Source organism: Salmo salar, chromosome 14, assembly GCF_965601325.2.
Source record: "Salmo salar chromosome 14, fSalSal1, whole genome shotgun sequence".
Lineage (NCBI taxonomy): Eukaryota > Metazoa > Chordata > Actinopteri > Salmoniformes > Salmonidae > Salmo > Salmo salar.
Window position 1 is genome coordinate 68028508 of NC_138304.1, and position 26210 is coordinate 68054717.

The 26210-nt window shown below is 40.5% G+C and overlaps 1 protein-coding gene across 1 annotated transcript in view; it reads right to left on the reverse strand.

Moving 5' to 3' along the window:
* LOC106570047 (angiopoietin-1) overlaps positions 1 to 21346 on the reverse strand; it is a 73159-nt gene extending 51813 nt beyond the window's left edge. Inside the window, exon 1 of the mRNA XM_014141975.3 lies at positions 20272 to 21346. Within this exon, the coding sequence (XP_013997450.1) occupies positions 20272 to 20718 (447 nt within the window). The 5' untranslated portion in view covers positions 20719 to 21346. The remainder of the gene's footprint in view (positions 1 to 20271) is intronic.
* Positions 21347 to 26210: the final 4864 nt, after the last annotated feature.

Consider the following 26210-nt stretch of genomic DNA (forward strand, 5'->3'; position numbering starts at 1 on the left):
TTTATCAAAATAATTTTTGGGGCAGAAATGCCATATGGAACATGTTAACTTTTATGTGCCTTAACAACAAACTTGTATGCCATCTGTTAATACACATAAAATTGTTCAAATTACAAGCCTAGTTGGTTTAGCCACGGAAAAAGTCGGGAACCTTCCCGTGATTGGCTGAGATAATGGATGGGCTGGACATGCCGAGAGATGAGTTCGGATTGGTCTGCCATGTAGCACGCTTCTGTCTATAACAAAGGGCTACTCAGTATGTGTAGGTAATCCTTTCTAACACAGCTTTTTTGAAAGATATTGCGAATAACTGTGTTGCTCTCCACTTTCTGGAGGACAGTTTTGAAATCAGTGGAATGCCCGGTGGAAGCAGAGTATGATAGCTAAGGAGATGGAAATAATTCTGGTGTTTGATTGCAAATATGCGGAGGAAGTCGAAAAAAGAACACACCTGTCTCCGTGTTACATCTTCAAACTAAGGCCGTGCAACTATGGCATCCGTGACAGAAAGGAAGAAGCATTCATCCATGTATACGGTAAGAGAGTCTAGCTAGCTACATTTTCAGATATTATAAGTTTCTGATTTTGTCAAAGTCGTTTTCATTGCCAGTTAAACCATTATGTTAGCTAGCTAGCTAATGTTAGCTGGCTCGATAGCTAACGTTACATGTATGATCTGTGTAGTATTATTATTATTCATTTCTCAGAGCCATTTGCATTGCTAGTTATAGCCTAATATTAGCTACATTAGCTACATTGTTAACTACATTGTTCGGACGCCGCCCGAACAAGGAGAGGCACCAACTTCGGTGGAAGTCGTGACAGGTAATGTGAAGAACAACATGACCCACACCAAAGTCAAATTAGAATATAAAGTTATGCCAATGAGACAGTGTTCAAATTCAAAAATGTTCTGGTAGAATGCCCTGGTTTTATTTTGATAAGCTATTTTTTGTAATTGGCTTGCCGTTAACTTGTAAAGAATGATCTTGTTGTGAGTTTATTTTCCTGTAATAATGAATACAAATTAGCGAAAGTTAAGATGTTTTCATCTATATGATGTGGTCATTATTTGAACTGGCTAGCCAGCTAATTTAATGTTAGCTAGCTAACAAGCTAGAAACAAACCAAAACATTGTTTAGTTGCCTGGTTTGCTAGATTGATATATACAAAATGTATTTTTAAAAGGATAGGTTTATTGGTGTTAAAATACACCAGTTATGCTATTTTGGACCACCAGGCTGCTGATGTCATGCATGTGAATCCTTAAAGAGATGGGTGGGGCTGAGGCTTAAGAGCATGTGAAGAATGCTGAATAGGTGCCAAAGAAGACCTCTCTCCAGTAAATGTACCAAAACATTCAAGGTCCATTTTCTCAAAAGTGGGGTTACAAGTTTAACAACTGTCAAAGCAGAATTACTTTGCCATTGTCCCTCAACTGTAATGTATAATATACCCTTTTCTAGCTCTGAGCCTCTACCTTTATACAATGTAAAAAACACAATTTCAAATTTTGCTACATAAGACCGAATCGCTTTAAAATTGGGGAGAGCTGGGGCTTTAGGAGGGACTGAAAGATGGTGATGATCTCAGAATAACGGATGGCTGGAGGGAGTTCCAGAGCCTAGGAGCAACCCTGGAAAAGGCCCTGTTGCCAAAGCTCTGGAGCTTGAACCTGGGAATGGAAAGGTGGCCTGCCGTGGTGGAATGGGGCATGCGTGTAGGTTGGAACTTATCACTGTTGTGTAACAACTCGCACCTGAATCATTGTACATGATTTATGTGAAGGACAAGCACAGAGGAGCCAGTGCGTCTTGGAATACCTGGAGAGATCCTACATAAAATCCGTTAGTACAATTATGTAAACAAAATGATCATGAGAAAAGTACAGACACTGTAGCACTGTTTATTAAAATCAAAATATCAATCAGACAACACATTTTTTCTCTTTGGACTGAAGGATTTCAGGGCAGATTTTAGGGCAGATTGTGAAATACTTAATACAAACTATTAAGTCAAAGCTATTTATTTATGTTTTAGTAAGTTTTAGTAACACAACATATAGATCATGTAGATGGACAGTAACATTTAGCGCAACTTGAATCAGACTAAAGATTCAAAAGTTTATAAAGCCTAGACAAAGCTGAAACATTTATAAATGGAAAAAAGCCTGAGAAAAGTAAAACTGATGGCCAAAATTGTTCTGTTCCTTTTGGGAAATATGGTCTTACATTTATTCTTATGTGATTGGAATAATTTATCCCAATCTATTTATAGAAATCTCAGACATCAATTCAAGGTCTTCAACAGTCAGCATCATGTACTAAACGAAACACATCCTCGGCAACCAAGGTAACAAGCTACTATCACTTCACAGGCAATGACAGATGTGTAAAACTTCAAAAATAAGAGCCAATTTTACAAGAAGAAGAAGTTAACATAACCAAGAAGCAATTAATTTTTGATATCCTGCCTTATAAACATGAACTTACTCAAAACATGAAAAGAGGGACGGAGAAAGTGTTTGCTTTGAATTTCAGCTCTCCTCTCCGAACAGCCGGAGGGATCTTGTCCAACAGAAATGTTGACTTTTCTCTTTTTGATTTGGGTACTGTGATGTGGAAGGTTTGTTTGTTATTACAATCAAGACTCTGAAAATGAATTTGTAGAGTTGGTCTAGACAAGGATTATTTGGCTATCTTATATGACCATATTCCAGTGGCAACACACTGATGAATCTCAAAAATTGGAATAAATTTGTGTTTTTACCCGGTCCGAAAACTAGATTAAGAACAGTAATAGTCTATTAATACGTCTAACATTTTCACTATGTATATTAATCAACATATAATTGAATTATAGGCTATCATTGTAATAACCATATTTTACTGTTTTGCTTCCTTCTGTTGAGCTCAGGTTACTTAGCATCATTCATGTGAATTCATCGAGAGTGAAAATAAATATTTTGCAGCTGTGATTGTGTAGGGATGTATATTTTCACAAATCCTTGAGTTACAAGGAGCTCTCTTATGTCAAAGCAGGCCCTCAAATTACCCTAATTAATTATGTGTATCTGGACGTTTGGGAGAGGAAACACGCATTCATCCAAGACATGGGAATGCGGAATGAGAACCAAACAACCAAACAAATTTAACTCTGCTCGGAGGAGTTGGACCCCCAGTATCAGGGCAGTTTTCCGAGGAATTGAGCTAGTGATTCTCTCAAACATGGGAAAGTTTCCACTGGGTTTCAATCCAAGTAGGACTGTGGCCGATAATGGCTGAGTAATCCCTTCGGCACTGCCGTTTCAATCTTCCTAGCCCTTGAACACAAAGGAATACCAACCCACGGGAGGTGGGTGATTAAACCCAAACATTCGAAGTATCTCACTTTCTTCCAGCTCATTTCAGACATTGGTTTGCCTCAAGATAGCCAGAAAGCCAAAATACATTTGGTATGTGTGCAATCTCAAAGTTTGTGAATATGGTAGGGGTTTCTCATAACATAATAATAACTACTATATTCCCTCACTACCAGAGGCAGCTAAACATCTATCAGAACTGCTGCCTCTTCTAATCAAATAAATGGCCATTTAATGACAGCGATTGTTACATTCAGCGTCACGTCCATGTTTATCTTCCCCACTAACATCCCGCTAAAGAGGCGAAAGTTTATACATTCTCTAGTCATCCAGGGTTACCCTCACAAAAACCAAAAACCTATATAAGCTCCCAAGTCAAACCCAAGCCCCCCCTTTCTTTTCTATGTATACATCACACAACGAGCCACACTGTTACATCAGGTCTAAATTATGAGGCACTTCTTTGCCTCATCTCACAGTGTGGGTGAGACTGGACCATGTATCATCTGTAGCTGTGTGGGTCTGGACTCTGGACAGGGGGCTTTGATATCCAGCATCTGTGCTGACAGCGGTAGTCATCGTGCCCCGGGGTAGTATGGGGCGGAAGGGGGGGGCGGCACAGGGGGTCAATGGCATGGAGGCCGCAGAGGCAGTGGCTCGGAACAGCCCCTTTTTCCTCAGTTACGGTGCATGCTGAACAACAGTGGAATCAAAACAAAGCAGCAGGAAGAGGTACAGTAGCCCTCACCAGATGGAACTGCTTTGGTTTGACCTCAGCTCATAGCAGTGTAACGAAGGGAAAATGGATGCTAATGACTGCTGAGGCAGTGTGTCTCTTTCATAGATTGAAATGTCTATAATAATAAAAAAGTCACAAATCCCACATATCCCAATGTTTCTGCAGTGTTATAGCTAGTTTCACATCCTAACCAACAACTCAGAGGTCAAGTCTTGTAAAGTAATAACACTGACTAATTCATCCCACTTTCCTTTGGCTAACCTACAATCTACATGTCAACATGGAGAGAATGCAGTTCCCTTCAAGCAAAACCCCACCCTTGGAGCTGTGGAATCTCATAGTCATATCATATGGAAGATCCCCAGGCAGACCAGACCAGACCTGCACAGTAGAGCTCTGTTTGAACCCTGTAACATCATCATAACCCAGCGTGGTCCTCTCCAGTCTCTTACAGCTCTGCCTCCTCTGAGGGCCCAGAGCAGAGCAGAAGACACCCAGAGGATACGCAGCACAATGTCGCCATATCCCCAGGCTTTCATCTGGCTGGATCTCTGTTTATTTTTGCTTTCTGAGACTGAAGTGCAGAAGAAGTGTGTATACACATGGTGACAAGCAGGGGAGAGATTAGATGATCAAAACCAGTGTACCCCAAAGACAAGTAGGGTAGGTGCATTATCCCCAGGCTGAGCTGAAGGATAAGGGATGCGTAGGGATTCTTTCCGCTAGACCAGTGATCTCCAACAGGTCAATTGCGAGCTACCAGCATCTTTCAGCCCAAGTCTGAGTTGCCTTGCTCGCCAAGCAATTCTGAAAGTACATGCCATTTTCACGTGTTCCTCTGCAAACTGTCATAAACAAATCTCACAAGTATTAGACATCGCAAGCACCCAGCTTCTATCTAATTAACGCAACTTTGACATTATCCCACCCCTGATTTGCCACTATTGGCTTAAAAAGCCAAACCTAACACAATATTTGCTCATTAATTTACAGCAATATTGCCCCTGTCTGTCTGTGGTGCACGCGTTTGTCTATCAATCCATGTAGTCACAACTTTCTTGTGGGTTGGTTGACAGAAATACTTTCCCCAAAACCTTATCAATGAAATGGCAAAGTAGACTTACCTGGCAGAAGTATATCATTTGTTATTTGCAAACCTTGAAATGAGCAGCAGCAGTACAGAACCATCGGTAGACCTGCACATTAGAAGGCACATTCCTCACTCACTAGATGCACAATTAAAGGGCCAGATGTGCAATTAAAGGGCGATTACACTCAAAAATCTAAATGTGTTAGTTATTCTTCCAGATAAAAACTGATGTGATTTAAGCATTGGCATGGACTCAGAACATCCAATTGTGTTGTTTCTGTATGAACAATTGTAATTTTGAGTGTAAAAATTAAACTGAGAAAGTATCATTTGGGAAAATATCAAACATAATTTGGGAAAAAAAATCTCAGATTTTATAGGGCCGCTGACCTCAGCTTATACCAGTGTAATGAAGGGAAAATGGATGCTAATGGCTAGAGTTGTTTATTAACCATTATTTTACCAGGTATATTGACAGAAAACATAGTGCACTACTTTCTCTTGTACAGTAAGGACCTGGGGAGGAGTTGCAGGGGAGAGGAGAAGAAAATAATGTGCCTATTTGAAAGCTAGAAAAAAATGAGTAGCTCACTACTTTTCATTTTACATAAGTAGCTCTCGTGCTGGAAAAGGTTGGAGACCCCTGCGCTAGACTCTGGTTACCATATTATAGTATGCAAAATAATATAATACTCCAACATCATTATGTAATATTTGAGAGTCCAATTTTTGAATGCTTTAGTTCCTCTTAAATTGAGAACATGTGACTTACAGAGGTCACCTGCAATATAACATTATTGAAATGTCCTGAATAGTAAAAAAGAAAAGAAATGGTCAAATAAAGTAAAACAAAAGTAAATTATCAGGCAGATTGACACGATGACATATACTACTATATGTTAAGAAGTTTGAGAACTTAATGCATAATGTTTCAAGCTCGGTGAATGAGTTCTGAGGGGTAACAGAGGCAGATCCCACCTGACCTACAGTATAAACCACCATTAGTCAGACTGAATCCCATCCCATGCTCCTCCAGTCTATCCAAGCACAGCACCTCCAGACCTGCTGAGGATTAACCCCCACAACCTCAGCCTGCAGCTCCCTCTGGTAGATATGTCCACTCATACAAACATCTGCACCCATTTATGACTTAACAGGCTTAGAGCGCCATTCATTTTCCAACTGCAGACGTGTGTTCTGGGGCTGTCTCGTTGAGTGACTCTCTGGTGGTGGTCTGCAACAGTCTGGTAGTTTCTGAATTTCTACCCTCGACTACTGTTACACCTCTTGTTGAAACTATCTGTTGATCCCTGAGGGGCGGCAGGTAGCCTAGTGGTTAGAGCATTGGACTTAACCGAAAGGTTGCAAGTTCAAATCCCTGAGCTGACAAGGTAAAAATCTGTCGTTCTGCCCCTGAACAAGGCAGTTAACCCACTGTTCCTAGGCCGTCATTGAAAATAAGAATTTGTTCTTAACTGACCTGCCTAGTTAAATAAAGGTAAAAAAAATAATAAAACACTTACAGTTTTATAGTACAAGAGGTCAGTCTTATCCTGACCCAACAAAGCCTGCTAGGGCTCTATCATAAGGGTGATTGAGACTAAATTCAGTATAGTTCTTCTCTTTAAAAAATTGGGGTGTAATGCGGATTGACCTTTGACTCCTATTTTAAGCAGAGGTCTGATATTATGTGATAAGGGGAGAAAAAAAGGGAATGGGGCAAGCACACGATCTCCAGTTGACTCTACCAGCCACAGCCCTGGTATTGTGTGGAATGTGAGAAGCCTGGCTTGGGTCCCAGACAAGGCAAACACAGTGCTCTACAAGGTTAAGATGTTCTCCAGAGCTGTTAATATAATCTGTGTGTGTGTGTGTGTGTGTGTGTGTGTGTGTGTGTGTGTGTGTGTGTGTGTGTGTGTGTGGTGTGTGTGTGTGTGTGTGTGTGTGTGTGTGTGTGTGTGTGTGTGTGTGTGTGTGTGTGTGTGAGAGGTGTGGATGAGGTGTGGATGAGGTGTCACGCCGATCACAGCCTTAAACTGTTAAAGCAGGACCCAAACACGTCCCACACATAAGACAAAACCACCCACCGCACTGGAAGGAGTTGTGAGTGGCCTACCATATTGTGCAGTTTCAAACCGCATGTTAATATGTCATAAGATATGGACTACAAACAATTCTTCATCAAGCAACTTTTCCCTAAGCCTCACCGACAGCAAAGACATGGAATAAATACATTTGTGAGGTCATTGCAAATAGTACTCATGGAAGTCTGACGTACTATACGACAACAACGGCACAAGAGCAGAGTAAGAGAGGGAAAACTCGGCTATTCATCATTTACAGATCCAACTCTGGTTGTGAGGGAGTGAACATGTTTATCTGTTGCCCAGTATCTCCCACACTCTTTCCCTCTCTCCCCACCTTCCCTTGCTTCTCTTCATTCGGTTTCCCACAGGACGGGTGCTTTTATGACTTGATATTTATCTGCTGTTCTGTTCATTTATTCAAAGCCTCTCCGCTTCAACTGAAACTATTCCATTGCCCTCTTTCATCCCCAATTGTGATGTTTTGATTTGTAATCATGGAAAAGTTTAAGAAGCTGAACTCTCAGATAAGGTGAAATGGTGTCCTTTGGAACTTTGGCAAGTGGCTACAGTGCTGACAGACAAAGGCAGCCACTCACAATGGAACATCTGTAGGACACAACCTCTAAGGGGATTAGAGCTCAATGGCAGTGTATGGGGATGCTTCAGGAATTTACCCCAACTCCTCGGAGTCAGCCTTATCTCTCAGATGAATCATTGTCAGATGGAAGAGAATTCCGATGGAATTTCTAGACGATGAAACTCTACAGTGAACTTAAAGATTGGTTGAACCCGAAAAGAGATACAAAGAAACAACGGCTCAACGGTCTCGTTCTTTTCTGCCGCCTGCCGAAAACAGAAATAGAAAGCATAGGCCTGCATGTTTTTTTCTGTGATAGCTGTCCCTCGAAGAAAAAAAGCTGTATACATTTATATAAAGGCAGACTCTTGTAGGGCCTGGTGGAATTCTACAGGACTGAAATTAACCAGAACGGGCTACCCGATGGATAAGTTCTGAGAAAGATGACAGAAACTTAACAAGGCAGAAAAATTGACATGAGTTATAGCCTATGTCATATATAAATAATAGAAACCAGTGATACGCCATTCTTATCACAGCTGGATTCCAAATTCAGTAATGATATGTTGTAGTAAACTGTGATAGCAGAATTTATTTGACCACTGACCGAACAATCACATTTATAGTATTGTATAGTATTCCAATTCCACAATATAAAAATGTCAACTATCTTTTATTTGGGTCAAAATCACTCACCCGTGCCATAGAAAGGCATTTGCCAAGGCATTGGACTATGGACTACGTTCGGCAATGCTTGCAAGCTACAGTATTACTTCTAAACACAACCACAACGACTTCCACTTGCTTGCCCAACATTATTTATGTTAATTCCTTTCACAGGCATGTCATACTTAACCCTTATTCAAAACAAGGTCAAATGCCACTAACTGTTTCCAAATATTAGTTACCTGATATACAGTACAGGCCTATATGGTAAAATTATCCATATCACCTGAGTGACATGCTGCAGCACACTCACTTTAACTTCTTCAAGCTAGGGTCTATTTTTCTCCACTTCCTGTCTGACTGACGTGCCCAAAGTAAACTGCCTGTTACTCAGGCCCAGAAGCCAGGATGTGCATATAATTGGTACCATTGGATAGAAAACACTTTGAAGTTTGCAGAAATGTTAAAATAATGTATGAGAATATAACACAATTGATATGGTAGGAGAAAATCCAAAGAAAAACCAAACAGAATTATTTTTGAGAGAGCCCATGCTCTTCCAATGGAAAGCTATGGGTCATATGCAATTCAAGCTCCCAGATTGCAATTCTTATGGCTTCCACTAGATGTCAACAGTCTTTGTTCAAGGTTTCAGGCTTGTTTCTTCCCAAACGAGGAATAATTTTGAGGAGTCAGAGTTGGAAATCAGTCTGTGCGCGTGTGACGCGCACTTGCTTATTTTACTTTTCTATTGAACATACTTAGTATTATAATTTAATTACATTTTAGGGTACCTGAGGATTAAATACAAACATATTTTGACTTGTTTTAACAAAGTTTAGCGGTACCTTTTTGGATTCCTTTCTCTGCAGGTGTCACGTCCTGACCATAGAAAGCTTTTATTTTCTATTGTAGAGTAGGTCAGGGCGTGACAGGGGGTTTTGTCTAGTTTAAATTTTCTATGTTGTGTGGTTCTAGTTTCTGTTTTTCTACGTTTTTGTTTTGGGATGATCTCCAATTAGAGGCAGCTGGTCATCGTTGTCTCTAATTGGGGATCATATTTTAGTAGTTGTTTTTCCCAACTGGGTTTGTGGGAGATTATATTTTGAGTTAGTGTATGTTGCACCTCTTCGTCACGGTTTGTTGTTTTGTTTAGTAGTTTATTTGTATTTCTTGCATAGTTCACAGTTAAAATAAAATGTGGAACGATACACATGCTGCGCCTTGGTCTCCTTCGTACAACGAACGTGACAGCAGGTTGAACAAGTGGATGACTCAAATCGATGGAGCCAACTAAACTGACTTTTTGGGATATAAAGAAGGATTTTATCTAACAAAACGACCATGCATGTTGTAGCTGGGACCCTTTGGATTGCAAATCAGAGAAAGATTTTCAAAAAGTAAGTGAATATTTAATCGCTATTTGTGATTTTACAAAGCCTGTGCTGATTGAATATTATTTTGATGTGGGGCGCCGTCCTCAAACAATCACATGACATGCTTTCGCTGTAAAGCCTATTGTAAATCGGACAATGTAGTTAGATTAACAATAATTCAAGCTTTTAACCGATATAAGACACTTGTATGTGTCACGACTCCTGCCGAGGGTGACTCCTCTCCCTGTTCGGGTGGCGCTCGGCGGTCGTCGTCACCGGCCTACTAGCTGCCACCGATCCCTTTTTCCTTTTCTGTTGGTTTTGTCTTTATTGGTTTCACCTGTGTCTCATTAGTGTTTAGTTAGGTATTTAAACCCGTTTCCCCACCTGTTCTGTGTGCGGGCTTATTTCTGTTGTTCACTGTGTTTCGTGTAGTGGTACGTGTTTTTGGATCTTGTGTTTTTTTGGATTACACCCTGTTGTTGTTTCTTGGGTGTATATTCTTTTGACGGTGCATTTCATTAAAGCCCGATAGCAAACACTCCTGTTTCCTGCGCCTGACTCCACACCCACTACAGTAAGCGTTACAGTATGTAGCTAGATGTTTAATATCCATCATTTTTATGATTATTTATTTGAATTGCGGCCCTCCAATTTCTCCGGAAGTTGTCGACAGGTGTCCCGCTGACGGGACGCCTAGCCCTTTATTTACAATACCTGTGATAATCCCAGGAAGAAAAAATGATTCCATTATTAAGAAAGGAATATAATCAGGGACAGAAGGAAACCCAAACATAATGCAGTATATTCTCAATTCATTCAACACATAAACCAGTGAGTGCAGAGCACTAAGTGACATGTCTTTGAAGGTTATATAACAAAAGCCTGACACACCTTACCAAATACAAAAATAATATAGCAATTAAAGCCAGATAAATCCTGCACAAAGTGCCCACCAGAGAGTGATTCATTAAAACGAATGCAGGAAGTTTAACCACATGTACCCATGATGCCTCTCAGAGAGCCTCTCCAGACCGTGGGTAACATTACAGAGAAATTAACTCCACCATTAATTTCGGTTGCATAACTGTAGTATAAAGTTAAGGACTTTTCTGCCCAATATCAAAAGTTCTAACAGGTTTGAGGCTGACGACCACAACGAAATTTGATTCCTGGAAAAAGAGTTTGAAACTAAGTGAGCTGCCATATTGACTGTGACAAACATACTAAATGCCCCTTTCGTGAAAATCAAGAACATTAACCATGTTGGCCTCGGTGTTCACATCCATGTGGAAATACTGTGGCATTGCCGTAATGGACTTCCTTATTCCCTTGACATGTTGAGAAGAAATCTCTGTTCTCTTTTCACCTTCTCTGCTAGTGTAACTGAGGCAAAGATTAATTTATGGAAGCAGTAGCAGAATAGAACAACGCGTTCTGCTATTTTTGTGGTCTTACAAGCTTTGTGCTGGACAGGAAGGAAGCGCTTCTCAGTCTGTTGCATGTCCACTAAATCTATGCATCATCCAATTGTTAGTTTTGGCCCGCATTATCAGCAAAAATGTACTTTGATACAGAGGAAGTCACCCCTAAAATAGCTTGGTCTTTCCTTGGCTCTTTAGGCAAGCTGTGTGGCCTTCTAATAGCATTACGAATAGAAATATTCAGCCTTTCGCTGTATTAACCATGTTGTACATCCATTAACCCCTGTATTTACACTAACCAGCATGGCCATGTTCAGTTTAAAGGCACAGCAATGGGAATTTCACAGGGATAGCACTGTGGACACTGATTTTGTCTCTCTTTTTACTTCAACAGCTTATTCTGGCAATGCCTCCCACTGAAGAAACATTGGTTTGAAACCCTTTCTACTGTCTGCACTAAAGTCAAAGTGTGAAGATCTATCACTTTCACTCCCTAGAAGCAGAAGGTTTTTTTTGGCTCCTCAAAATGGACCTTCGTCCAAGTTCCAATGACTTGAGTTGTCCTTTAAATATTGAGGAAGTAGAAATGGGATCTTGAGTGTATCTCTCCTGTAGGTGATTTATATCTTTCAAACGTTGAATGCGTCTGGAAGTGATCAGGTGAGTGCTACAAACACATCTCACCCCAAGTCATTTTAACTATGATTTAATGTTTTTTTTGTTTTTTAAAGGCAACCTTAATGATATTTCCTCTACAACTGACCATGCACACTTCCCCAAGCCCTGCAGCAATGGCCTGGAGTGGGGATGCATTAAGTGACTAGTTTCCAGCAACAAATACCCAAAGATCACAGACAATCTGATCCAATTCCCCCTTCTTTACAGGTCTGCTGGAGAAGTAATATTTGGACAAACAGAAGCCACCTTTGACTGGGCAGGAATGTTATCAGTGCCTGCTCTTCCCTGGGCCAAGCATAATTCCACAGAGGGAATGATTGGGACAGCCTAATGCTTCCCAAACAGCTGCTTGCTGCATCTACCCCGAACATAAGCGCACATGCATGGAAGTGTGTGTGGTATCCTTTGTTGATTCTTTCACCATGGTGGCTGGTGTAGCATTAGGGCCAGCTCTCCTCTCGACAAGCAGTCAAGGCTTACGTGATTAAGATAGATAGACTGGCTGGGACACTTAATCTTCTGTCCAATGAAAAATGTTAACTGCATCCTGATGTTCCTGCACGTCCATAATTAGGCGGAATTATCACTGTGTGCTTTAGGGCTGCCTCGTAAAACGTCTCTTCTAATTCTTCTTATGTTGGTGTCAACTGGTTACTGTAACTTCTCTTATCAATCAGATTTATTGTTGACAAGATTATTGAATGTTGTTCTTTCAGAGTATTAAAGACATGCTGGATGCATGGTTTTTTCCCTTCTTTTTTTCCCCCTTCATTTTCCCGCTTCAGATGAAAAATGTCAGAGGTCTGCAGAGAACGCAAATGTGTCAGGGAACAAACACGATGGTATTAGTGGTGATAGCAGATGCTTTCGCACACTCACATTTTTACATTTGTGGAAAAGTTCTGCCAACGGTCTCATTAGTGTAGAATTCAGTACTGTTTCTATAGTATGCTGTATAGTGTGTTGAAGTCCACTGAACAAAGATAAAAACCAGAGAGATTCCATTTTAGTCTGATTTAAACTCAGACTCTTTTCTACACAGGATGGCCTGACAGTAGGCCTACACTGTAAAAAAAAAAGAAAAAAAAAAGCCAATTTAACCAATTGCTTAATCAGCATTATTCTGTGAGTTGAGCGGACTTCAAAAGGACAAGAATTTGAGCAAATGTATTAAAGTGTGTTTACTCAACAAACTCTGCTCAAATTGAGTGAACATTCAATTCAACATGAGAATGTACAGTGCCTTTGGAAAGTATTCAGACCCCTTGACTTTTTCCACATTTTGTTACGTTACAGTCTTCTTCTAAAATTGATTAAATCAATAAAAAGCCTTAGCAATCTACATACAATATCAAATAATAACAAAGTGAAAACAGGTTTTTAGACATTTTTGAAAAAGTATTAAAAATAAAAAGCAGAAATACCTTATTTACATACAGTAAGTGTTCAGACCATATGCTTTAAGAATTGAAATTGAGCTCAGGTGCATCCTGTTTCCATTGATCATCCTTGAGATGTTTCTACAACTTGATTGGAGTCCACCTGTGGTAAATTCAATTGATTGGACATGATTTGGAAAGGCACACAGCTGTCTATATAAGGTCCCACATTTGACAGTGTATGTCAGAGCAAAAGCCAAGCCATAAGGTCAAAGGAATTGTCTGTAGAGCTCTGAGACAGGATTGTGTCAAGGCACATATCTGGGGAAGGGTACCAAACATGTTCTGCAGCATTGAAGGTCCCCAAGAACACAGTGGCCTCCATCATTCTTAAATGGAAGAAGTTTGGAACCACCAAGACTCTTCCTAGAGCTGGCCGCCGACCAAACTGAGAAGTCGGGGGTGAAGGGCTTTGGTCAGGGATGGTCACTCCGACAGTGCTCTACAGTTCCTCTGTGGAGATGGGAGAACCTACCAGAAGGACAACGATCTCTGCAGCACTCCACCAATCAGGCCTTTATGGTAGAGTGGCCAGATGGAAGCCACTCCTCAGTAAAAGGCACATGACAGCCCATTTGGAGTTTTCCAAAAGGCACCAAAAGGACTCTCAGACCATGAGAAACAAGATATTCTGGTCTGATGAATCCAAGATTGAACTCTTGGGCCTGAATGCCAAGCGTCACGTCTGGAGGAAACCTGGCACCATCCCTACGGTGAAGCATGGCTCTGGCAGCATCATGTTGTGGGGATGTTTTTCAGCGGCAGGGACTGGGAGACTAGTCAGGATCGAGGGAAAGATGAACGGAGCAAAGTTCAGAGAGATCATTGATGAAAACCTGCTCTAGAGTGCTCAGGACCTCAGACTGGGGCAAAGGTTCACCTTTCAACAGGACAACGACCCTAAGCACACAGCCAAGACAACGCTGGAGTGGCTTCGGGATAAGTCTCTGAATGTCCTTGAGTGGCCCAGCCAGAGCCCGGACTTGAACCTAATCGAACATCTCTGGAGAGACTTGAAAATAGCTGTGCGGCAACGCTTCCCATCCAACCTGACAGAGCTTGAGAGGATCTGCGGAGAAGAATGGGAGAAACTCCCCAAATACAGGTGTGCCAGCTTGTAGCATCACACCCAAAGGTGCTTTTACAAAGTACTGAGTAAAGGGTCTGAATATTTATATAAAGGTAATATTTATTTAATTTATTTTTAGTACATTTCTGAAAACCTGTTTTTGCTTTGTCATTATGGGGTATTGTGTGTAGATTGAAGAGTGGAAAAAACTCTGTAATCCATTTTAAAATAAGGCTGTCATGTAACAAAATGTGGAAAAGGTCAAGGGGTCTGAATACTTTCCGACGGCACTGTATGTTCGTTCAGTTATATGCCCAATGTTGAGCAAACTCAGAATCCTATTACAGCTGGTTGCCTTACAATTGTATTTTGAGTCAACATACTTTTTTACAATGTATAGACGTGGTACTAAGTATGTGATGTGATTTTTCTCCACTGAACAATATTTTGCATGCCAGTAGTTTTTCTTCATTTATATACTGTAGGTCACCAATCATTTACAACCCACAGCTTATTTCAAGTTTTAAAGCAGTTTTTAACCATTTAAATTCCTCTTCCCAGATATGAGATAAACCCAGTGATGAATGGTGATATGTGCTGTTTCTGAGCAAAAGCCAAACATTTCTTTGGGTATTGATATGTACATACCTGTATCTTTGTGCTTTGCTAGAGTGAAATTAAACACTATTTACTAATAAGCAGAGGGCACAGCATGCTAACGGGTATTGATGACGTTCTCTTAAATTAATCCCACAATTCCAGAGTAATCTCCAATCCACTGTGTGTTATGTGAAATGATTTGTTCACTTTGTGCCAACATTTTACAGACAAAAATAAACATATTATGTGTTTAAGCAATTCATCATAGATTGGCTTTACTAATCTCATTGGAGAGTCACAATATTGTGAAAAGTACAGCAGAGCTGCTTTTCCGAATTTAGAGTTTGTTTATTTGATTCATGGATTCATTTCAGAGAGACAATCTGTCTTTTCAGAGACAGGGCTCAAGTCTCAAAGCTAAGAAAAGCAATTCAGTTGCCAAGTGGTATCAGTGATGACCTCACAATTCATTAACGTCACAGTGAAACCATATTTGTGATCTTAAACACCTAACTGACTTTACAAACAAATCATTATTCATAGGCTAAAGAACATGACACCTCACCATGAAAAGACTCATTCATTATTTGCAATATCTAATACATAACAGGTCTTCATTTGTTGGAGGAAAAGGACGTGATGGCGCAACCTGGTCTCAGAGCATTTCGTATTATTCTGTATGTAAATCCAAGTCGGTAAGTTTTGTATGGTATGTATTCATTTGTGGATGTCCATCCACCATCCACCAAGATATGTTACGATTTACAATTTTTATTATACAGTACCAGTCAAAAGTTTGGACATACCTACTCATTCAAGTGTTTTTCTTTATTTTGACTATTTTCTACAGAATAATAGTGAAGACATCAAAACTATGAAATAACACATATGGGATCATGTAGTAACCAAAAGAAGTGTTAAACCAATCAAAATATATTTTAGATTCTTCAAAGTAGCCACCCTTTGCCTTGATGACAGCTTTGCAGACTCTTGGCATTTTCTCAACCAGCTTCACCTGGAATTATTTTCAACAGTATTGAAGGACTTCCCACATATGCTGAGCACTTGTTGTCTGCTTTTCCTTCACTCTGCGGTCCAACTCATCCCAAACCATTCTCAATGGACAGATTTCCACCGGTCTAATGGCCATTGCTCATGTTTCTTGGTCCAAGCAAGTATTTTCTTCTTATTAGTGTCCTTTAGTAGTGGTTTCTTTGCAGCAATTCGACCATGAAGGCCTGATCCACACAGTCTACTCTGAACAGTTGATGTTGAGTTGTGTCTGTTACTTGAACTCTGTGAAGCATTTATTTGGGCTGCAATTTCTGAGGCTGGTAACTCTAATGAACTTATCCTCTGCAGTAGAGTTAACTCTGGGTCTTCCTTTCCTGTGGCGGTCCTCATGAGAGCCAATTTCATCATAGCGCTTGATGGTTTTTGCGACTGTACTTCAAGAAACTTTCAAAGTCCTTGAAATGTTCCATATTGACTGACCTTCATGTCTTAAAGTAATGATGGACTGTCGTTTGTCTTTGCTTATCTGAGCTGTTCTTGCCATAATATGGACTTGGTCTTTTACCAGATAGGACTATCTTCTGTAATTCACCCCTACCTTGTCATAACACAAATGACTGGCTCAAACGCATTAAGAAGGAAAGAATTTCCACAAATTAACTCATAACAAGGCACACCTGTTAATTTAAATGCATTCCAGGTGACTACCTCATGAAGCTGGTTGAGAGAATGCCAAGAGTGTGCAAAGTTGTCATCAAGGCAAAGGGTGGCTACTTTGAAGAATCTCAAATATAAAATATTTATTGATTTGTTTAACACTGTTGTGTTTACTACATGATTCCATATGTGTTATTTCATAGTTTTGATGTCTTCACTATTATTCTGCAATGTAGAAAATAGTAAAAATAAAGAAAAACCCTTGAATGAGTAGGTGTGTCCAAACTATTGACTGATACTGTATGCTACTTATTTGCTAAATGTACAATATCTTGCAAATTTGCAAAATGTACAATATGTTGGAATTTGCTAATCGTATGATATGTTACACATTCTAGGTAGCGTTAGCTAGGGTAGGGTTACGGTTAAGGTTAGGGTTAAGTTTAGGTGAAGGGTTAGCTAACATGCTAAGTAGTTGCAAAGTAGCTAAAAAAAATTGTAAGTAGTTGAAAAGTTGCGAATTAACTAAAATAATAAAGTTGTCTGTAATGAGATTCAAACTCGCAACCTTTGGGTTGCTGGACATTTGTATTATACACCAACCCATCCACCCCTACCAACCACCCTCCTTTCATTTTTGCCTTAAAACCTGTTAGGGCTAGGGGGCAGTATTGACACGGCTGGATAAAAAACATACCCGATTTAATCTGGTTACCACTCCTACCCAGTAACTAGAATATGCATATACTTATTACATATGGATAGAAAACACCCTAAATTTTCTAAAACTGTTTGAATGGTGTCTGTGAGTATAACAGAACTCAAATGGCAGGTCAAAACCTGAGAGATTCCTTTACAGGAAGTGGCCTGTCTGACCATTTCTTGAACTTCTTTTCCATCTCTATCATTTACTAAGGATCTCTGCTCTAACGTGACACTTCCCACGTCGTCCATAGGCGCTCAGAGCCCGGGAAAAAACAGAATGTCGTCATTCCAGCCCCAGGCTGAAACACATTATCGCCTTTCTCAAGTGGCCGATCAAGGGACACTGGGCTTATGCGCGTGACCCGACCGCCCCCGCCTTTGGGATTTTTTCCTCTGTTTGCCGAAAAGGAGATTCCCTGTCGGAATATTATCGCTTTTCTACGAGAAAAATGGCGTAAAAATTGATTTTAAACAGTGGTTGACATGCTTCGAAGTACGGTAATGGAATATTTAGAATTTTATTGTCACGAATTGCGCCATGCGCGCGACACTTCTTTACTATTTCGGATAGTGTCTGGAACGCACAAACAAAACGCCGCTATTCGGATATAACGATGGATTATTTTGGACCAAACCAACATTTGTTATTGAAGTAGCAGTCCTGGGTGTGCATTCTGACGAAGACAACAAAAGGTAATCAAACTTTTATAATAGTAAATATGATTATGGTGAGTGCTAAACTTGCCGGGTGTCTAAATAGCGAGCCCGTGATGCCTGGGCTATGTACTTAGAATATTGCAAAATGTGCTTTCACCAAAAAGCTATTTTAAAATCGGACATATCGAGTGCATAGAGGAGGTCTGTATCTATAATTCTTAAAATAATTGTTATGCTTTTTGTGAACGTTTATCGTGAGTAATTTAGTAAAATGTTAGCGAATTCCCCGGAAGTTTGCGGGGGGTATGCTAGTTCTGAACGTCACATGCTAATGTAAAAAGCTGGTTTTTGATATAAATATGAACTTGATTGAACAAAACATGCATGTATTGTATAACATAATGTCCTAGGGTTGTCATCTGATGAAGATCATCAAAGGTGAGTGCTGCATTTAGCTGTCTTCTGGGTTTTGGTGACATTATATGCTGGCTTGAAAAATGGGTGTCTGATTATTTCTGGCTTGGTACTCTGCTGACAAAATCTAATGTTTTGCTTTCGTTGTAAAGCCTTTTTGAAATCGGACAGTGTGGTTAGATTAACGAGAGTCTTGTCTTTAAATAGCTGTAAAATAGTCATATGTTTGAGAAATTGAAGTAATAGGATTTTTAAGGTTTTGAAAATCGCGCCACAGGCTGCCAGTGGCTGTTACGTAGGCGCAAGCGTCCCACCTAGCCCATAGAGGCTAAGTAACCATTTGTCTTAGTTAACTATACCAAACATAACATATTATACTAAATGAAATTCACAGATTTACGTTCAGAATAATACAAAATGCTCTGAGACCAGGTTGGACATAGTCATATGCACCACAGGCATCTGTCTCTTAAACCCCTAATAGACGGTAAATTAGCAACACTCAATTTGAAATGTATGCAGCTTATTTTCCTTGTCTACAATTCTTGGCAAGCCTAATGAGAAGTATATTTGTTTGTTGATTGCTTTCCCAGTTGTATTCACTGAGCGCTGCATTGCAAAATCATTATTTATGTTTCCTGTGATACTGTACCATACCCAGTTGTAACATCATATTTGCTTTAACCTCTATTTAAATCTTGAAACTGCCCTTGCCTGTTGAGAATCCAATTTGAAGGTTACCCTTCAAAAGCATACAGAGCTTTGAAATAAAAATGGATACACGGCAAAAGATATAGCAGGGAAAATTGAAGATGCATTCCCAATAACAAGTAAATATCCCCTTTTATAAAATAAAAAATATATAGTTTAATGTCTTTCCTATTAGTAAATTCTGTACATCAAGCGTCTGCTAAATGACTTAAATGTAAAATGTAAATAATGTACTTTGAAAATATCTGATTATGCCATTAAGTTGTTTTCTTTGTATTCTAATGCTACAGTCTGGACTAATGAGAAGTCCTGGGTAGCAGTACATAGAGGGAGCATTCTTCCCTCACACTCTCACAGGGGTCTTTATTGGTTTCCTGTCATTAAAGAGACAGCACACTGGAGAACTCTGGGTGACTAACATAATAATACCACCACTTTGACGGACGCAGCGCAGAACGTAACTGGACGTCTTTGGAATTTGCTCAGGGAGCACGGAGATTTTCGGAGAAGTATTGAGTACTGATCTTACACAAATAGATCAATGGTTAACATAGACAGTTACGTCATGAAACAGCTTTGTGGATTTAAATTATATATGGATGTTGGCTATTTGTCGGTATGTGACAGTCGCACAAAGGCTTTTCACCAGATTAATAGGACCCTCATTCAGTATCGTAGGCTTCTGTATGAGATTTGCTCACAACGTTTTACATTTGTCATAATGATCATTCATCAATACAAGATCCTCTCCAAGATCTTAAACCATCACTAAACGAGTCGTAGAACACAGCTCCAGCCAATATGAGCACGAATGTATCCCTGACAATACAGTAAGGACATTAATTAAGACAACCACAAGAAAACTCAAATTGAAAGCCGGAGAAGATCATTCTCAAACACACATAACTTTAAAGGTGTCACAAAACACCAGAAAAATCAGAAAGTAAACATAAAAGAACACCTGTGTTCATCTAAAGTTGTGACAGCGGGACCACTTCTCACTTACCTTCTGCAGCCACTGAGTGTAGTTTTCCATGACGTGCTCCAGGTGTTGGATCTTCTGGGAAGCGAAGTCCTGTTCCAGTGGTGGAGCGTCTCTCTGCAGCGCATTGGCGTTGTTAAACTGGGTCGCGGCTTTCCCTTGTCGGCATGAATTCCCTCCGCTGCCATCGCCCTCAGGTAGGATAAAGGTGTAGGTGCACTGTCCATGCTGGACTCTGTGGTACCTCCGATTACTGCTGCTACTACTACCACTACTACTTTCACTACTAGTACTACTACTACTACTACTACTACTACTACTGCTACCCGTGATGCCACCTGTGCTACCCTGTCCTGTGCTGCTGGCGCTGCCATCTGCCCCTTTTCTCTGCTCCCCCCCGCCACAGCTTACTGCCACCAGCAGGGCTGCCAAGGAAAGCAAGTGGCCGGAAAACTTGTTCCACAACATCATATCAGCCTGGGGGAAAGGTTGAAAGTAAAGTCCTTGTATCGTTGGATTCTGGATTTTCTTCCGTTTAGCGGTCAGTCTTGGGCCAGTATTCCCTTTGGCTGGAGTAGAATCAGAGCGCTATAAGGATCCCAGTTGATGTAGAACATGTGTCGTCCATCCCCGTGCTGGACCTCCTACTGTGAGAAGGTCTGGAGGGCATCGCCGGTGTGCTTACACACACTTACACACACACGCGTGTAATGGGCTTCTGGAGTGCTATAAGTCCAGTCACAAGTCAGCCAGAAGTCAGTCGTCCAGGGCTCACCACATACACGGGTTGCACCACGACAACTTGTATGTTTATATAGATGATCCTTGTTTACACTATATCAACGCAGCATGTGCATGTATGTCTACATGTATTGAATATGAGTGTCAGTGCGTACAGATAGTGTCGTCAGACCTCCTCTTGTGTCTCTGCTCTGCTCTTCCTCCTCCGTCTCTGCTCTGGTTTCCCTCTGTGACTAAACGACTGGAGGGAGGCTCACTAAAGAACAGCACCAGGCTTCCAGCACACTCTGAGCCTGCCCCTCACAGAGACTGCAGAGGAATGTGTGTGTATGGACGAGTCTCTCTCTCTCTGTGTGTGTGTGTAAGGCAGAAAGGGACCCCAGTACAGAGGATGTGCTCAGACTGCGAGGATCGGTTTACAAGCTCTGTGACCTGAGGCTTGTGTGGTAGCCCTGCCCCTGTAAACACCAAGTCTGTTCCCATCTCCCCTGCACTACAGTAAACAACAGACAGCACAGGATTCTCACTGTCCATCACTCAACTATATAACACAGGCGTTCCCTGGTTTTTAGTAAATGTAGTTTTATCCCATTTAAGTGGTAATAGAATTCAATGTTTACATACTTTATCATATTGAATGAAAGGATATATCATATCTAATGTTCTTTTCTCCTCCCACCAAAAATAGCCACAACATGGTGCAAAACTCTGCGAAAGCTGTCAAAATTCCAATCTGGTAGAGCGCTCCGGGTTTTCAGGAAAACAAAACCGAAATCCAAGAGTGAGTAGATAGAGGAGGAATGTCTTCATCGGCAGCCAACAAGGGTAGCCAAGGGAATACTGTGGTGAAAGGCCCAGGGTCAAAAGTCAAGTCCCTATTATGGACAGGGCCCTGACATCCCTAGGATTCAGGGCAGGCTATCAACAGATACAAATGACCAGGTCCTCATCACTTCACTGTGGTCCAAACCACCCCGATGTGTGTGTGATGTGTGTGTTCTGTCATAGTAGGGACACAGTGTGGGAGAGGAAGGGTGTGTGAATTAATGCATTGAGGAGACCCAAGATAACAAATCCCCAGAATAACCAAGGCTACCCAAGACACAAAGCATGTGCAAACATTTCTGGGAAATCTGGGTACTGTTGACGTACTTTGCTGGCGTCTGTTACAAAGTCCAAACGAAGCAGAGAGTCATTGAATGTATTAAATCAAAACTACTTGCACTGCCATGAACATTAGCTTAAATGCCATGCTGTCAAATAAGATATACTATCATACTGTCTGCTGTATACATACCAGGGTTGAAGGCAGTCAATTCAGGAAGTAAACTGAAATTCCAATTCAATGATAGAAAAAAGGTCATCTATTTTCAATAACTTCTCAATAAATTGAAAAGGAGAAGCTATTTATGTGGGCAAAAAATATATATATTTGTGGATTTTAAGTTCCTGAATTGAATTGAAATAATCTCCAAAATATCGCTATTTTTAAAACAAGCCATATAAAGTTGGTTGCAATTTCAGTTGAATCCAACAGAAAAGACTGAACAAATATTACAACAAATATTATGGTTAAACTCAAATATACTAATTGATAAAAATAAAAAATATATGGAAATGTCTGCTCTACTCGAAAATGGAAGAGGAAATTGGAAGAGGGAAACAGTAAGGAACTTGTCTGCCGGCCCTGCATTAAAGACCAAAAGTGGTTAAAACAATTGTGACAAATTAAAAAGTATACCTGTTTCATTTAAGGATTTTTTTTTAAAGCTGTACCATATAGATTGCAAAATAGTTGGGAAGAGTTTTTCAATATACCGATTCCATGGCACATGGTTTATGAACTGATACACAAAACGACGCCGGATACAAAACTTAGAGTTTTTCAATTTAAATGATTATACAACATTCTTGCAACCAATAGAATGTTATATATATGGGGGATACAACCTTCCCAGCTCTGCAGATTTCGCTGTGAAGAGACAGAATCATTAGATAATTTGTTTTGGTAGTGTCCATATGTAGCTTGTTTTTGTTCGCAGGTCCAGGAAAAGCTGAAGAATTGCAACATTTGCCTGGAGCTAACTCTGCAAATAGCACTGCTGGATGATTTAAAAAGTCATAGTCAATTGATCAATAATGCAACAATACTCTTACCAAAAATGTTTATCTTAAATGTACAATCTGTAGAAACTATGAGAATAGAAAGGTTCAGAACTTTTGTGAAACATCACGGCACAGTTGCAAAATATATGGCAAATAGAAATCAAAACTGGATGGTCTTCAGGGTTGATGGGAGGAGTTGAGGGTAGCTGAAGGATGGGTCTTAAAAGAAACAAAAGATAACTATTGTAAAATATACTGTATCCGTAAAATAAATATAGCATGTATGGAAGTAGAAGCCTACTGTAAATTCCGGACTATAAGCAGCAACTTTTTTCCCACACTTTGAACCTCGCGGCTAATATATGGATTTTTCCCGCTTTCAAATATTTTTTCTCCAAAAAAACACATTCTGTGACGTGCTCAGTTTTTGGGCGGCATGAAGCTTTGATTAGACCAATGAAATTGCCGAACAGGTTAAGGTCAAACAGTGATGAGAGCGACAATGAAAACGATCCAATATCGGATGAAGAAATTCTGAGGCTATTCAACTCCGACACCAAAGGAGATGGTTTCAGTGCACAGGAGGAGGAAGATAGTGACCAATTCTTGGTAGGCTACTGTTTACTGCTAATTTTTTATTTTTTGTTACAAGCCGTGTTTTGTTAAAGCCTGTGTAAAGTTCATTTGTTTCAATGTACCGGTAGGCACCTGCGGCTTATAGACATGTGCGGCTTATTTATGTTAAAAAAAAAGTAAATTCAGTGGGTGCGGCTTATATTCAGGTGCGCTCAATAGTCCGGAAATTACGGTAAGTGTTGTTGTCCATTAGTTTACTCCAATTAGGGGAGGGGTGGTAGGGTTCGGGGAAAATATATTTAAAAATATCTATATACTGTACATACAGGAAAGAGTAAAAAGAGCAAAAAGGGTCGATGCAGATAATCCGGGTAGCTATTTCTTAACTATTTAACTAACTATTTAGCAGTCTTATGGCTTGGGGTCTGTTCAGGGTCCTGTCTGTTCCAGACGTGGTGTACCGGTACTGCTTGTCATGTGGTAGCAGGGAGAACAGTTTATGACTTGGGTGGCTGGAGTCTTTGACAATTTGTAGGGCCTTCCTCTGACACTGCCTGGTGTAGAGGTCCTGGATATCAGGGATCTCTGCCCCAGTGATGTACTGGGCCGTATGCACTACCCTCTCTAGCGTCTTGTGGTCGGATGCCAAACAGTTGCCATACCAAGCGGTGTAGAACTTTTGAGGATCTGAGGGCCTATGCCGAATCTCTTCAGCCTCCTGAGGGGGAAGAGGCATTGTCGTGCCTTCTCCACAACTGTGTTGGTGTGTGTGAACCGTGATAATTCCTTAGTGATGTGGACACTGAGCAACTTGAAGCTCTCGACCCGCTCCACTGCAACCCCTTCGATGTGGATGGGGGTGTGCCCCGCCCTCTGTTTCCTGCACCACATTGCCAGGTCACTGACCTTCTCCCTATAGGCAGTCCCGTCGTCGGTGATCAGGCCAACCAACATCGTGTCGTCAGCAAATTTGATGATGTTGGAGTCGTGCGCGGCCACGTAGTTGTGAGCCTACATGCCAATACATTTGTACTATCAAATTACGAAGCAGAAAGACATTGTCATATCAGAAACAACCTCCTTTAAGCTCATATTGGCATAGCCTGTGTCTTTTCACAACAAGCAGCAGTTGTAAGTCTACAGGAGGAAACACACAAGCTGTTCGTACTTACACCATCTTAATTGAGTTGTGTAATCTCACATCTGAATTCTCATAGAAATGTTTACATTGAACATTGAGAAAACAAACACAGTTTCAAAGCTACAGGACGACAGTCATTTTTTTAACTGATGCGGTCCCAAGTGGGTCTTTCGACATAACACTTTCTTTGACAAAATGTGATAATCGGCTAACTTGTGACAATGAAGCACAGCATGGATTATGTCAGTTTTTCAAGGCTGCTTTACAGCTTTTCTAAATTGGAATCTGGCTCCTGTTGTGCTTTTGAAAAATAAATTTGCAACATTTATTGGTTGTCAGTTGATTTCTTCATTGCATGTGTACATACACAAGGCAACTATACATGCAAGACAATTACTACATTGAGACTACTGAATTGTCTATAAATATCAAGATTGAAAAATGTACAAATTGCTTAAAAAAGTATGGTTATACGTAGAAGACAAGTCTCAATTGCCATAGAATTATTACGTTGTCTCCATATGACCAGATGACAACTGTAAATCACATTAGCCTCTTACATAGATAAATAGCACATTGTTTTCTTGGCATATTATGATAGAAAGATAACCGTTACAAAATGCACAAAGTGAGTTTAATTTAACCCAGAGTTATCGCCCAATACAGACTTAAGCAACGTATTCAGACCCTCTTCAATAGCTTAACACCCTTCGTATATAACAAGGAAAATTTGAATTAATTACATGGTTGCGCAATCCTTTCAGAGCTCCACTGTGGTGCTGACACTATGAGGACATTGAAGAGGCATTATCCCCTAATCCCCAGGTTTGTCATGGCAATGCTGAACCTGCGCCAGCATCCATACCATTCATTGCAAGTGCTAATGCGGGTCATAGCAGTGTATTATTCTCCAGTTTGGAGTTTGGAGTCCAGGGCAGACCTGTCATATTCTGAGCTCCTACTGAAAGACCCACAGTTGAGTCCCACCGTGGTCTCAGGGGACCGTAAAGCATACACACAATGGCTGTGTTAACACGCCTCATCGTGATGACTTTACTTTTCAAACTTGACGGTTGAGAGGTGAGAATTAGGGAATGAAGCTGTGTGTGTGTGTGTGTGTGTGTGTGTGTGTGTGTGTGTGTGTGTGTGTGTGTGTGTGTGTGTGTGTGTGTGTGTGTGTGTGTGTGAATGGGAGTCGCTATGTGTTTGAGTATATAATAATAATATTGGATTGGATTTATATAGTGCCTTTCTACCGACTGAGGTACTCTGAGTGCTTTACATAGCAAAGTAAATGGCAATAAAATGAATTACTTGCACGTTGATCTTCTGCACATCTAACCTTCCACTGTTTAATTGCTCAGTTGTAATTACTTCGCCACTATGGCCTATTTATTGC